General features: G+C 51.9%; 1 protein-coding gene across 1 annotated transcript in view; it reads left to right on the top strand.

Annotated features, from left to right (window-relative positions):
- GRIK4 (glutamate ionotropic receptor kainate type subunit 4) overlaps positions 1-15,467 on the top strand; it is a 289,498-nt gene that overhangs the window by 166,070 nt on the left and 107,961 nt on the right. The window contains exon 7 of the mRNA XM_080817730.1: positions 10,196-10,357. Within this exon, the coding sequence (XP_080673856.1) occupies positions 10,196-10,357 (162 nt within the window). The remainder of the gene's footprint in view (positions 1-10,195; positions 10,358-15,467) is intronic.

Below are 15,467 nucleotides of genomic sequence, written 5' to 3'. Positions count from 1 at the left end.
CCCTGATAAGGGAAGCAGGCCAGCAGAGAAGTGGTCGTCCTCCCAGCCCATGGGGAGAGCACTGTGTCCACAGTTTCTCATGTCAGGTCAAACCCTGGAGGTTTCAGCTTCCCAGTTTTTGTTTTTGTTTTTGTTTTTTTTAATATTTTAATTATTTACTTGACAGAGAGAGAGATCACAAGTAGGCAGAGGCAGGCAGAGAGAGGGAGGGAAGCAGGCTCCCCGCTGAGCAAAGGGCCTGATGCGGGGCTCGATCCCAGGACCCTGGGATCATGACCTGAGCCAAAGACAGTGACTTAACCCACTGAGCCACCCAGGTGCCCCAGCTTCCCAGTTAATAACCACTTATTGAGCCCCTGAGGCACAGACCAGCCTTCGACAGACACAATGAAGACGATCTCAGCTGCTGGGGTACAAGTGGGAGGGTCTCCCCCAAACCCCTACCGGCCTCTGCCTTCTTCTTCGTGGGAGCAAATGACCCGAAGCCTTTGGAAAGGTGGTCCCACCCTGATGGGTGTTTACAGGTGAACATTAATTCACTTAATGAATGTGTATTGGGCATTTGCTAAGCCCAGGCATCGCGTGAGGTACAGGGAAACAGATCAACGACAAGGCAGAATATGGTCTGCGTTTGAAGTCCTGTTTGGGGATTCACGTTGGGAAAGAAAAGCAGAGAAGGGACAGGGTCCCTGGGAGGAAGGGATATGCGTGTTTAGGTCACGGGGATAAATGAATAGGAAGCACGCAGGGAGAAGAATCCAGGAGATTTGGGGGCTGAGAGGTTTAGGACCAAATCTCCCATTAAATGGAATTCACTGACAGGTATGAATTAGCCTCCCAGCTGCTGCTTTCTTCAAAGACCTATTCCACAAAGAGCAGTTGCCCAGCCTGCAGAGACCAGAGGCTTTGATGCAGGTTTAATAGACAGACAGGAACCCAGGGTGGGGGTGGGGGTGCCGTGGGGGGGGGCGTGTGTGAAAGGGTACCCAGCAGACTCGACTCCCGGTGGCTCCAAGGCTTTCCTGAGAAAGGCTGAGAGCACTTGTGAGACACAGGTCTGGGGCCTGACTTCTGTCCCATGACTTCTGCCATGCCTTAGGTTCCCCAGGAAAGATGAATGGCTATAGCCCTAAAGGGGAGCCTTGTGAAGTCAGCGACGTCTGGGCTGTCCGTGGGGTAAGATGAGGGACAACCTGACAGGTGCTCCCTGCTTAAATTTAATCAGTAAATAGTGTTGACTTTTTTAAAAAAAGATTTTATTTATTTATTTTAAAGAGAGAAATGGGGGGGGGCAGAGGAAAAGGAAAGAGGGAGAATCCCAAGTAGAACCCCCACTGAGTGAGGAGCCTGCTGCGGGACTCGATTCCATGACCCTGAGATCGTGACCTGACCCAAAATCAAGAGTCGGATGCTCATCCGATTAAGCCGCAAAGGCATCCCAGCAGGGCTGACTTCTTTCTCTATGTTGTGCACCAGTGTAAATGCTGGTAATGTGAGTGCATTTGTGTCCAGAGCACCCAGTCCTGGGGAAGTAGCTTTGAACAAACTCATGTGATAAAAGGCTTTGAGTGATGATAGGGATAGCCTCGAGGGATAGTGGTGGCCCAGTGGAGGCAATGGCCAGTTCTGCCTGCTTTGGGTGATGGAAGAGGTCAAAGGAAGAGTGGGCGGAGAGGTAGACAGGAATCATAGCATGAAAAGACGTGTGTCAAACTAAGGAGTTTGTTTTTGTCCTGTTTGCTGTAAAGAGCGCTGGGAAATGGAGAGGGACTCATGATCAAATGCATAGTTTAGAACGATCCCTCCAGCAATAGCACCAAGAAGGAGCTTGGAGAAATGCCAGACTGGAGGAAGGGAAACCAGTTAGTTGTTAGTCCAAGAACAAGCTGGTGAAGATCTGAATTGCGGCAGACGAAAGGGGATGGAGGGAAGGGGAAAGATTCAAGAGATCATTGACGATGTAAAATGTTCTCCAACGACCGTGAATGTATCCACCCAGGAAAGAATAAGATGGGGAACGTGATAGAATGGGAGAAACAGAGAAGAAGTTATTAACTCTGGACCAAATGATGGGTGGATAATGGTCACATTCACAGATAAGCAACCAAGGGAGGGGGTCAGATTGGGATGGGAGATAAGGGGTTCAAGTTTGGGAGTGATACAGTCTTAAGGATATCTTCCATCAATCCAGCTTCATAATAATGGCTTAAGAAATTGGAATCCTCTGGTGTTCTCAGTACTCCTGGGGTGAGAACATTAGAAGTTGTCAGTCATTAACAACCTCAGTGAAGGGCGCGCGCATTTGAGTTTGTACCATGTCTCCTGGTGACCTAGTTCTGAGTACACACTTGGAAGACATGGGATAATCGGCACTGATCTTATATGCCAGTACCCGGATCTTAATCCCACCTGTCTTCTGGGCAAGATGGTTAACACCCAGGCACCTTAGTTCCTTCTTCCCCCAAATGGGGATATGAATGTCCTGTCCGGTCTGAGTGTGCTTGTGAGGACCAGAAGTGATACGTGGAAGTGTCTCGTAAGCTATGCTGAACCATGTCCACAGAAGTAGTAAATGTTATTAACTCGGTAAGAAATTGACGTTTAATGAATGGCTTGTGATTTGCGTGGTGCACGCTGCTGGTCTCCTCTCTCAGACAGCGAGAGGCCAGGGCTGGGCATGGAGGTGAAGGGACCAAGGGCAGATTCTTGTTGAAAGCAGCCAAAAAGCAAGGGTGTGTTTGAAACATCATTGTTAAGAATAGAAACCAGTTCTGAAGGGAAAGGGTCTGTAAAGACAGTCATAGCCTGATTGGGTCCCAGTGGCCCAATTCGGGGAGATTTCAGAAGTCATCAGGCTTCAGGATGGCACTGTTTAGGGGTCGCCCGTTGGCCTGGCGAGAAGGGAGCTCTTTGGTTCTTTGGCCACTGAGGGTTTTACGCAGGACTGGAGAGGCTCATCTTCGTGGAATGTCTGGTGGCCTCCGTGGTCTCCTCACCGCCTGTTAACGATGCCTCAAAGGGCATGCAAGATGCCTGCCTTGAGTGATTGTCATTGTTCCTTCTACTAATACTAGTAACTCAAGGAATTCATATCATCCCTTGAATCTATGGAGGGCTTTTTCTGTGTATTATCTCTTTTAAGCCTCACATCAACACCATGGAGTGTCATTTCCCCCACTTCATACCGAGAAAACTTATCAAATTAAAAGAGATAAAAATGAAGTGATTAAAAAATGTAAAAACCAAGACTGGTTTTGGAACATGAGTTTATAGTGAGGAAAATCCAGGACCAAATACCCAGAGACAGTATATGCCTTAGAATGTTCTAGCTCTGCATTGATACGTGTTCTGTCCAGAAAAATTATTCTCCTAATCATTTCATCAGTGACCCAGCCTTTGGTGTCACTGATTTTCTCTAGGCACTAAGGACACAGCAATGAGCCAGACCGCCCAATGAGTGAGATGGCGGGAGGCATCCGTGCCTCAAATGATGGCAAACCCCCCTTAGAGGGGTTTTAAGGATGACTGAGGCTCCTGAAGGACTCACACCAGATGGTCAAGGTCGTGAAGCAGCATCATCACCTTCTTCCCTCTGCACCTTAGCCACACACACCTTCAGTTCCGCCTCCTTTATTTCCAGACCCCCTCCCCACCTGCATCACCCCGTGTTTGCTCCTATCCCTTCTCTGGGCTCTTCGAGCTGAACGGGGTGGGGCAAACCTCCCTCTCCGGGTCCTCAAGATCATCACTCAGTGGCTTAGTCTGGGGCCCCGCCCCAAGCCCCAGACCCCTTTGTAATTAAAATCCTTCTCACGGAGAGATTTAGCGGATGTTTGGTAATCCCTTTACTCAGGCTACAGGTGTTCATTTTGTAGCCGCGAATCTTCTCGTCGGTCTTTAAGTTGAGCTGTACGTCCTGAAATCAATTGTAACTCAATTTTCCAGCTGTTTTTATAGCATCTCACAGTGAGCCCGGAGGGCCTCTGCCCGTTGGTGCTCCCACATGGAGGCGAGTGGGTGGGATGAAAACCCGGAGCGCAGGCTTTGACGTCAGCCGGGCCTGGCTTTGAATCTAGTCCCCTTTGTTCACAGCCGTGTGCCCTAGGGAGAGCTGCTTCACTCTTCTGGGTCTTGGTTCCTTCAGCCTCACAACGGCAATGATCGCTCCTATGTCATAGGGCTGCTGTCGGGGGTGGCGGGGTGGGGGGAATGGAAACCCGGCTCAGAAAGTGCTCGGCTTTGCCAGGCACACAGCTGGTGGTCACTGCGCTGTAGCAATTATTATGACTATTCTAAGTATTGCTTTGTTATAATTATTTATGGTTGGAAGATCTGGAACTTCAAGCCGCCTGTCTTGACACAAATAGCCACACCAAGCAATTAACACCTTATGGTGACTTGTTTAGCAAAACTTTTCTCATTTGACGAGTAGCTAAAAAAAGCTTCTTAGAGAGTGAGAGGGAGGAGAAGCCCCCAGGCCAAATATTTCCCTTTGTCAGGATCCGGCCTTGGCGTAGGAACTGGGAGAAAGAAAGAGAAAGGGGGCAGCATGGAGGGTGGACTGCATTTGGGGAGAACAGGACTCAGATGTCGTGAACACCTATGATGCACGAGCCACTCTCTGTGGATTACCCCGGCAAGGCAGGTGTACTGTTCCTGCATTTCACAGGTGCACAGGCTGAAATTCAGAGAGGTTACTGACCTGCCCAGGATCTCCCAACCAGTTTGTGGCCAAGTCAGGATTGGAACCCAGGATCGTCTTAGTTCTTTTTACTACATCCTGATGTGCCCTGATGAGACGGCCACATTGCACAACTCCAGGGGCCGCCACTCTCACTGCCGTCGATCTCAACGGCACCTGGGAGTTGGGCAGTGGCGTGGCCCTGTCTCCTGAGATCAGAGGTGTGGTCTCAGATAACAGGCTGTTGCAAAGGAGAAACGATGAAGGCCGGACCTGGTGGGGTTGGAAAAGGAGGGACAGACTCAAGAGACATTCAGGGAACATTTGAGAGACAGATTTGACAAAATTGCCCACTGACCGGAAATGGAGTTAAAAGATGAAGGAGGATTTGGAGTTTCCAGCAATGCGCTTCCTGGGTTAGGAATACGAGGGAGAAGGGGCTGCCGGGGAGACAGAACATCAGAGAATGTCACCTCTGCCCGCTCCCATTTCGCTCAGGCCCAGGCCCAGGTGATGTAGGGGTGGGGGATGGGCTGTATCCAGGAGCCCATGTTTTAGCGTCTTGCTTTCCTTCCTAAAGGCGAGCACAGAAACTGAATCTGGATCATTCAAAGCGCTTATGCTTTTAGCTCTAGTCGACTGACCTTGTCCCCTGACTCACAGCCTGCCCTTGCCCCTGGCTCGGTGGCTGGAGAGCCCAGAAGTCCCTGCAGGTGGCTGGTGAGTGGACGGCTGTTGGTGGACCGGGACACTGGAAATGTCCCCCCTGCTGGGGAACGCAAGGGGCGCTTACCTAGGTTGTACCATTCCTGATGACCTCTCCGTGTTGCTCTCAAGCCCTTAGCCACGAGGCTTTCCTTCCGGGCCTGTTCAAAATGGCCCTCATTCAAGGGTAACCATCCCCTGAATCTGTTTGTGGCTGCGACATGACCTTTGACTGTAGTTATGTGGTTCCCTGCAAATCTTTGCACACTCAAAAATTCACACACACACACACACTCTCTCTCTCTCTCTCTCTCATACATGCGTGCATGCATACACATTTAAAAATGTCCTAATGTCAAAGTCAAAAGATAAGAAAACAAGCTGTCAGGAGTTTGTTTTTCAAGATACAACAATGCAACCTCCAGGGGATAATCAGGGCGTGGTTGGTGCAAATTTTACTCATGTTTGTACGCCTTCTGTGGGACGAAGACTGCAGACTAGGAGACTAGGTAAGAGTTAGGCACCCTGAGGACCCCGGGGTCCTCGGTGAGTGAGAAACGTCTTCAATCAACGGTCCTCAGCCAGCATTTAGCAGACAGCTTGCGGGCGTCAGGCACTCTGCTGGGGGCAGCGTGGGGTTCAATGACAAGCCTGACATTGTTGTTCTCTGTAAACATACGGGCCTTTGGAGGAGGAGAGGCCACAAGAAGGTAATGGCAACGCAGGGGATGTCACAAATTCATGCAGATTTGGGGTCACTGTAGATTTGGGCTTGGTCTGTTCTGCCACTCAGCTTTACCAGGTGGCCCCTGGCTCTGTTCTTCACCCTGGTTCCCCTGGTGTCACAGCAATGGAATCCAGTCCCATTGGGAGCAGGAACCCTCAGGATTTCCCTTCCTGAACCATTTATAAGAAGAGAATGAAGCCCCTCCCCAGTAAGAAACTGTTCAACCCCAGGGCTTCCAGCTCTTTCTCTCATTTCAAGTAAGGTTGCAGCCAGCCCGGCTGTGTGGTCGGTGGCGAGGGGGCACAGGGAACCAAGTGAGCCAGGTGTGCATTCCTATAGCTTGTGGTGGGCAGCAGGAACCAGATGGTTCTTAATCCCCTCCAATCCTGAAATTGTTAATTTTATGAAATATCCCTCTCGGCAAGATGTTTCCGCCACTTGATTCGGGGGTGTATAATCCGTATTTTCTTGAATGTGTTTAGAGTAGCATTTCCCAGGGCTCCTGGGTGGCTCAGTCGGTTAAGTGGCTGACGCTTGATTTCCGCTCAGGTCATGATCTCAACGTCGTGAGCCCCAGCCCCACGCCGGGCTCTCTCTCCCTCTCTTTCTCTCACCCTTCACACTTGCACGCACACAGTTCCCCCACACCTCTCCCCCTGCCTCAGAAAAGAGTAGCATTTCCCAAAGTACATTTTGTAGAACACTGCTGTGAGACCCTCGTAGGTTTGGGGAGAAAGAAGTGTTCCATGGTAATACATCTGGAAGTTTCTGGGTTGAACAAAATTTAAACAAGCTACTTTCCTGCAGGATTTCTTCAAGCTTTTCATATTGCTAGAGTGTGTGATGAATCTTGAAAAGATAGATATAAATAATATGCAGTGTCTTCTCACCTTAAATGGGAACCTTGCTTCTGTGAAATTTCTGTTAACATCCTGGAAAAGCTAGTGTCCCTAGGAACACATTTGGCCAAATACTGGCTTAGAAGGTGTTCATTGTATAGAAACTAGCAGTGGTCAGGGGTTTCCCATTACTCATTTAGAGTTCAGCCTTCAGCAGAAGAGTCCAAGTTTAGACATAAAGAGGCACTTCCTACCTGAGAGGGCCCTCAGGGAGTAGAGTCTATAGAGTGTCCCGGGAAATTATGATAAGAGAACACACCACCCCCTTTTCTGTCCTTTTGTAAGCTCTCCCATGAGTCATTATAAATAGAATGAATTATGAAGGAAGCTCCTGGATCTTTTTATCTTAAGGGGGCCTTTGAAAAAAGATATAATTGAGGGATAAGAAGGTAGGAATTAAAAGCGAGAAGACAGACGGGCTGACTTCTAGAAGGGTCGTCTCTAAGTGCCTGTAATTAACTCATTCAGTCTTCCTCTGCCCAGAGCACAGAATTGAAGGAAACACCTTCCTATCTCATGTTTCCTAAGCAAGTGGAGCTAACGTTGAGGGCTGGAAGGTGCCCGAGAGCTCAGGGTCATATTTCAGTCACTGTCCTACGTTGAACACTTCCATGTGCAAAATACAATGTAAAGCCTTTTGCGTGCATTTCCTGTGTTCCTTGAAACAGCCTGTTGGGTTGCTCTCATGATGGTTCCCATTTTACAAAATGAGGATCTGAAGCCCAGAGAGGTTAAAGACCTTCCCTAAGGGCATCCAGTCTGGTGTGGAGCCTGGATCTGAACGCCAAAGCCCTTACTCACTATATGCGCCTACTGCCATGGGGAGTGTGTAGACATCTGAGACATCAGGGCTCCCCGGAGATGGGCGTCCTTCCATCAGGAGGCGTCGGAGAGAGGGTGGAGGGGAGGGGTGATGAGGAAAGCCAAGGGAGAGGGGGCACCTTCCCGCTCGTGAGGCCCCTTGGTTGCCTGACAGCAGCCTGGCTCTGCGCCCCCGCCACCTCCCCCCCCCGGCCCCCTTGCCAGATGCATCTCTTCTTATTAGCCATCTGCCCCTCGTGCTGCTAGGAGCCCGCAGCGCACGGGCAGCTGCCCTGTTCGAGAGCCCAGAGATAATATCAGCTTATGAGTCAATACGTTCTCTGGCACGTCTGTGTTCCCCTAATGGGAATGCGGCAGGATCCAAAATATACTTAATCCTTAACCGGCTCCATGCCGTCAGGGGTTGGAGGCTCCAAGAGAACCTTTGTCATTCCAGTTGGGATCATCTAGTTGGCTCATCAGGCTGGACTCTGGGCCGGGTGCTCAGGCCCACGGCCTCAGGCCTTAGCAGCGGCTACCATAGGTGAGGGTGCAGGGACAGGCCAGGGCCCCAGCCGGGCTATGTCTTAAGGAAAGGCGTCTGCAATGCAGTGTAAACAGTGCTTCGGCCCAGCCAGAAAGGAAGCCCGGGGCTCCTGCCATCTGTCCCGATAGGCCGAGTGGCTGTTGGGTTCGTCCTGGGCTCTGTAACTACAGAGCTATGGGCAAGGTACTCGGAATGAACGTGCGTTGGGTGTGACTTCAGGGCGTGAACATGACCTGACCTGCGCTGGAAGCCATTCTTTCAGGTGCAGGATTGGTGAGCTCAGTAAATGCACACGTTCTTTGCCGGGTTTCCTCACACAGAGCCTCGGAGGGCCCGCACACCTTGAGCTCAGCCCTGCCAGAGGAGGGCGATTCTTCTCCCTTTGACATTGACCTGCCTTGATGGGACTTGTGCCTGCAGGTTTTAGCTTGCTGGGAGAGCAGCTGGCACCAGCCAGCCAGGGCCCTGGAAGAGGGCTGTGGGTCCTGGGAGAATGCCCTCGAGCTTCTAAATGTCACTACCCTGCATGGGGTCTCTCTGACTCCCTCATCCAAAGCAGCCCCCCCCCCGCCCCACTAACGCTCCCATAGATGGGCGAAATTCTATTTTTTGTGTGTGCTTACTGTCTGCCTCCTCCAAGAACCCACAGCCTCCTTGAGAGCAGGACATGTGTCTCTCTTGTTCGAATCTTTTGTGCCTAGAACATCTTTTGTGCCTGGGTCTGGCTCATGATAAGTACTTGAGTATCTGTTAAATGAATGGGAAAATGTAATAATAAGCAAAGGCACAACCCTATGGGCAGACCTCCAGGCTGAGATTCTTCGAAATCAAACCAGGCTTTGTCACTCCCCTCATGACAGTCCCCTCGGATCCCAGCCCCTACAGGATGAAGTGTGGGTTCCCTACCCCTCCAGCCAGGCCGCTGAGCTCTGGCCTCTGCTGACCTCCCCAGCCTCCTCTCTCCCTGTTCCCTCATCCCCTGTAACCCCTGTGTTCACCCGGCGACTCCCAAACATTGCTGTGCACGTGACCTTGGGACCTGCTGAGAAAGCAGACTCCCAGCCCTCAGCTCGGCTGATTCAGACTCAGTGGGTGTTGGGTGGGGCCCAGAAATTGTCACATTTTTTTAAAAGAATTTTATTTATTTGACACACAGAGAGAGATCACAAGTAGGCAGAGAGGCAGGCAGAGAGAGAGGGGGAAGCAGGTTCCTAGGACCCTGAGATCATGACCTGAGCTGAAGGCAGAGGCTTAACCCACTGAGCCACCCCAGGCACCCCAATATTTTTCTTTGTTTTTTTTTTTTAAAGCTACCTCTGAGAGTTCCAATGGCAGGTGCTCCGGGGACCACACTTGGAGCAGTGCTGCCCAGTCCGAGTACGCGGCAGGCAGTTGGCTGAGAGGGCCACTTTCTCACCTCCGTGCCTTCCGATCACGGCCGCCGTGGGGACTTCTTTCTGGAATCACCTTTGTCCATCCTCATGTGCCACCCAGAGGATGCCTCTGCCTCCTTCGAGGCTCAGCTCAAAGGGTCACACCATCTATGCACACAGTCCTGCTTCCCCCGGGCTCATTGGACTTTTCCTCTCTCCGTGCCGTGCACGTTACACATACCCCTTTCTTAGAGATGATGCTGCTTATTTCTCTTTTCCTCCTCTCCTCTCCCAGCACTGTGAGCTCTCAGAAGAGCCTCCCGTGGTTCTCTCTGGATCCTGAGTACCTAGCAGAGTGCCTGCCAGCAAATGTTCGTGGGACTAGAAAGAGAGCCCTGGACGCGCTCCATCCCCATGCCTCCGCCCTTGCTAACCCTCTTCTCTGACTCACGGGTCTTGCAGGAGTTCTCACTGCAGAGAATGGACAGCCTTGTGGACGACCGCGTCAACATCCTGGGATTTTCCATCTTCAACCAGTCACATGCTTTCTTCCAAGAGTTTGCCCAGAGCCTCAACCAGTCGTGGCAGGAGAACTGTGACCATGTGCCCTTCACGGGGCCTGCGGTAGGTACCCGCCGGAGCCCTCCCTGCGCCCGTTTGCCTCCTCCTGTACATACCCTCCTGGGGTCCAGCCCTGTCCGGGCCCTTGCTCAGAGAGAGGTGTGTACCCGTGCTGGGAAGTGTATAAGTTATAAGGAAGGTTTGGGGAAGAGTGAGCTGTGAGCAGCAAGCTTCTTGGAGGCCGGCAGGGAGAGCCCCGTGCAGAGGGACGGATCTGTCACTGAGTGGTATCCTGATGTCTACGCATGTCCTGTGGCCAGACTCCCAATCGTGCTATTGCTGAGAACTGTCTGAGTTGAGGATCCACAGTCCTCCTCTTGGAAGGCACTGGTAGCTCATCAGGTGCTCATTTTTCAGGATAGGAAACTGAAGCCCAGCCTGGGACTGGGGCTCGGGGTAGGGACATGGAGGTCTTGTTCAAAGGTGAACACCAAGCCTTTTGCAGGGTGATGCTAGAGTCTGAGATGTCCTCACTCCTGGTGCAGGGCTCTCTCCATCCTGCTGGACCACTGCCCTGAGCAGGAGCTCATGCAGAGAGGCTATCCTGTGCGTCACCCGTGTTCTTCCTCTTTGGACTTCCTTCCTCTGCTCTGTGTGCGATGGAAGCAGAGTTTTCCCTGGCATAATGCGCTGGGTTTGATGTCCTTCCTCTGTGGGGCAGGTCCAGTGTGCGGGCTTGTGTCCGTCTGTTAAAAGGCAAGATCTCAGGAGACCAGGATTGTCTGGCTTTCTAGGTCCTGTCCCAGCCATGTTACATTTAAGTCTCCCAAAGCCTCATAAGACAGCTCATGTGATGCTCCCGTAACTTTTCCAAGGTCTGCCATCAGTATCTTCACTTTGCAGATGATGTAACAGAGGCCCAGAAAGGTTAAGTAAACAGCCCAGGGTCACACAGCTAGTAAGCAGAGGAACCAGCATCAGAACCAGGTCAACGTTTTAATCGCTGTGCTGTTTTCCCCTTTCTAGGAGCTTCATTCATGGTGCCACTGCACACTGGCCGGGCAAAGTGAAAGTAGTTAGTGGGTATTTGTCGAACGAATGAGTGAATCAGGGAGGAAGGTGGCACAGTGAGCTAGAGATAGAACGAACTGGAAAAGAAATAGGCCTGAGAGGGGGCAGTGGAACTAGACACCCTCCTGGCGTGGGACCTTCCCTGGAGGGCTCCTAAAATAGGAGCGAGACTTGTCTTTGATATGGACACCTAACTAGTGGTTGGCCAGGGCGGTGACCCAGCGGCGGTGACCCAGCAGCGGTGACCCAGCGGCGGGCTCCCTGAAGGCGGGGGCGTGGACGGAGGGCCCTTCCAGCAAGCCGTGTACCTCGAGGACTGCGCAGGCTGCTGGCAGCCCTAGGAAGGAAGGAGTAACTAAGGGGTCAGAGCTCATGCAGAACTCGGGGAGCTGTGAGCAGGGAGCCGGGTAGAAGGACACTTGAGAGCTGAGTTTCAGGAAAGGTTTAAGGAGCACATCCCGACAAGGTATTTTAAACCTGAAAGAGGTGAGAATCCACAGGAGGGACTTGGGAGGGGTGAAACATCGGAAGGAAAGGGCTTCTCCCCACCAGTAGATGGGTTTGGGATGGCCCAGGACATGCTCAAGCATTGTAGGACGAGGCTTGCCCCTCCCAGCCGGATGCAGACCCGTCCCCTGCTCTCCCAGCTGGTCTTGCAACCATGGCTCCCAAATTCTGATGAGGTGCTGGCAGCCTGGGAAGGCTCACGGGGTAGTACCAGGAAAGGAAGCAAAGCCTGCTGCCTGCTCTCCAGCCCAGACTCCTCCACATTCGGCACCTGGCCTGGCGAAATAGAAGTCCACGGCCATATTTCCAGTTGCTCTCGGAGGGGCTCAGCCCTTCCATTAGTGCTCACACCGACCACAGGCAGGCAGAGGAGAGGCCCGCCCAGGACCCAGTGGGAGGGCTTGCAAGGACTTGAAACACAGGCCAGCCGGGGCTGATCATGGGACTCTGGGACCGGCCGTGCTCACACACACCTGAGAGAGCACTGGCCTCGGAGGCATAGAGGACCTGGATTCAAACACCGGCCTTGCCGTGTTCTTGCTCTGTGATCTTCGGTAGTTCTGTAACTCTTCTGAGCCTCTGATTTTTTTTTTTTTAAGATTTTATTTATTTATTTGCCAGAGAGAGAGGCATCACAAGTAGGCAGAGAGGCAGGCAGAGAGAGAGGGGAAAGTAGGCTCCCCGCTGAGCAGAGAGCCCGATGCGGGCCTCGATCCCAGGACACTGAGATCATGACCTGAGCTGAAGGCAGAGGCTTTAACCCACTGAGCCACCCAGGTGCCCCTGAGCCTCCAATTCTTTACCTGTCGTTTGGGGCCGATTCTGCTTGACCACCTTAGGAGATTTTTCTGAAGATAAAATGGAACATAAGTCTATCTTCAAATCAGTCATTCACCAAATGAGCTTATTTAACATGCTATAGGGCTGCCTCAGGGAGAGGTATTAGGAGATGTATCTGGTAGTTTTTGCCGTATAAATGCCGAGTAACAATCAACCCCCAAATCGCACGAGCATGTGACATGCAGCCCTCGTGTAGCTCACAGATCCGTTCATCAGCTCAGCTTGTCTGGGGGGTGAGGGAGGATTAGCTACAGATTCCTAACCCAGCTGGGGGTCAGCACCTCTGAGCCCTTCCCTCTGTGAATCCGGGCTGGGCCGGCCTCACATCTTCTCATGGCGATGGCAGGATTGTGACAAAGCAAGTAGGAATGCACCAGACCTTTTAGTGCTAATTTCCCAGAATGGGCACACAGCAACGGCCACATCATGTTGCTGGCCAAAGAAAGGCACACAGACACATTCAAAGTCAGGGAATGAGGAAACAGACTCCGCTCTTTTGGAGAAGGAAAGTAAGGATTCAGAAGGAAAAGACCTGAGTCCGGGGTAGAATGAAGGATGGGGACCCAGCCCATAATCCATCCCGGTGAAGCAGAACCAAAGCCTCTACCTTCCGGGGTTCGTGATGTGCGAAGTAAGATCTGCCTCCACCTCTAGGAAAATGGTCCTTGTGGGATCTTGCCCTGTGGAAGCAGAGTGAAGCCCCTTAGTGAAGCCCCTGGAATGGTCAGGGAAGGCTTCCTGGAAGAGGGGGAAGCAAAGACCACATTGTTGCTCGCTGCGCATGCGGGACACTGTGCAGGGTGTGAAGGCATCCAGGGTGGCGCAGGGGCCGCCTGTTGGGTCACACGGAAGCAGACCTCCTGACCTCATTTTTGTCCTTCCCAATCCAGTATCAGACCTCCCAAAGCCTCAGCGTCCTGTGCTCCCCGAGAATGTGGGGGACCTTCAGGGAATGAGGGGTTCTCCGGAGGCTCCCTCCACGTTGGGGGTGGAGAACAAGAGTATAAGCCTACTTCAGAAGGGCGACGTGAGGAGATGAAGTGTGAGCCTGAGACCCAGCCCTGGTTCCCAGGAGGGGACAGTCCATCCTGGGTCCCGGATTGTGGTGCTACCTCAGTCAGCTTTCTCTTGGCCGAGCCCTGCTGTTTTCTTGCCGACGAAATAGGGACGTGTGTTCTTTCTAGCTCAGGAGACCAGGGTGCTCATTCCATGTGTTTCGGCCATGCGCAGAGCTGAGGAACCCTGGAGCGCTTCCCACGAAATTATCCCACCTTGACCTCTTTTCCTCCTCATGACATCCTATAGCAGATGAGAGTGGTCACACGCCCTTCGTTTGGTAAATGGAGAAACTGAGGCACAGAAGAGGGAGATTAGAGCCCAAGACCGCCTCTCTGTGCCAAGAGCCTTGCAGCCACCCTCTCCGTAGCCTCTGAGGAGGAAGGGAAGCTGTTACAGAGACTCCTCACCTGGAAGAATATGGAAAGGAAGCTCCCAGCTTCAAACAGCAACAAATCCTTCTCAAGCCTTCTCACTTAGCAACTGCCTTTTGAAAAGCGGTGCCTCTTCCTGTCTCTTTGGGGGTTGAAATTCCCAGCACAAACAGCCAGCCCTTTCATTTGCTGGGGAGCTGGAAGGCGAGAAATAATCAGTTCCAGGAAAGCCCAGGTCCCTCTCTCCCCGCATCCAGCTTTCTAAAAAGGCTGCAGCCAGCCAGCTCCTCCTCGGGGACCCACTCTGGGACACGTTCTCTCCTGCCTCCAGGGTCCCCTTCTCTCCCGCAGCTCCCCTCTGCCCTCTCTGTCTCAGGCCCGGCCTCTCTTCCTTCTAGTGCCTTCTGTCTAGACTCTTCCCTTCCCCTTCCTCTCCTGCCCTCCACCTGCCTTCTGTACCCTTGGCATCTCTCTTGTCCCGTTTCTCTTCCTCCCGAGTTGTGTGTGCCCCCCTGTGTGCAGGGCAGCTGCTCTGAGGACACAGAGAGGGAGCATCTGAGCTGAGGGGTTGGTCATCGAGAAAGAGAGCGAGCGAGCTGAGCTCAGCACACAGGGGGACACACACACACTCCGGCCCGGGATGCATCTCCAGGTGGCTGACAGCACGTTTCTCTCTTGCCTCCCGCCTGACGCTGTGTGAGCTGTGGGCGGGGGAGCTGTGGATGGAGACACATACCCACTATTTCACGTGCCGTTCCCATTAATCACACTGCAAAGAACAAAATTCGTAGAAAATCGTTAAAATTACAGATGGCTAGGTTAAGTAATTAGAATTTAGGCTAAAACAGATGTTTGTAATTAAGTGTTTATTTCATTGAATGAAACCCAGATTGTACGGACTATTCGATGAGATTTTAATGGCTCCTGTCCTGGTCTGATTTGGGGGGGGCAGAGTTTAAACTACAGAGGTTCAGAGACGAATGGGCATCCGAGAGAATGAGATCCTGGTGGTCTGGGTGAGCGAGTTGCCCGGGGAGGGGGAGATGAGGTTTACAGGTGTGTGTTTGGAAGATATTCTTATTTTTCCTTCAGAGGAGGGGGCGGAAACTCAGCCACTGTTCCCTGCGTCAGATTGATTTCATCTTAATTTATACAGTCTTTCGTTCCCCTAAACAATTTACAAACAGCTCAAAAGGAAATAACAATGAAGAACCAAATGATAATATAAAAACAAGGGAAATCAAGAGTCCCTTGCCAAGCGACATTTTGGTGCCAAGAAAAGAGGAGAGGATTTTAAACAAGGATTGAGCCGTTCGGGGGATTTA

Source organism: Martes martes, assembly GCF_963455335.1.
Source record: "Martes martes genome assembly, chromosome: 10".
Taxonomy (NCBI): Eukaryota; Metazoa; Chordata; class Mammalia; order Carnivora; family Mustelidae; genus Martes; species Martes martes.
This window is presented reverse-complemented; position numbering and strand designations above follow the sequence as displayed.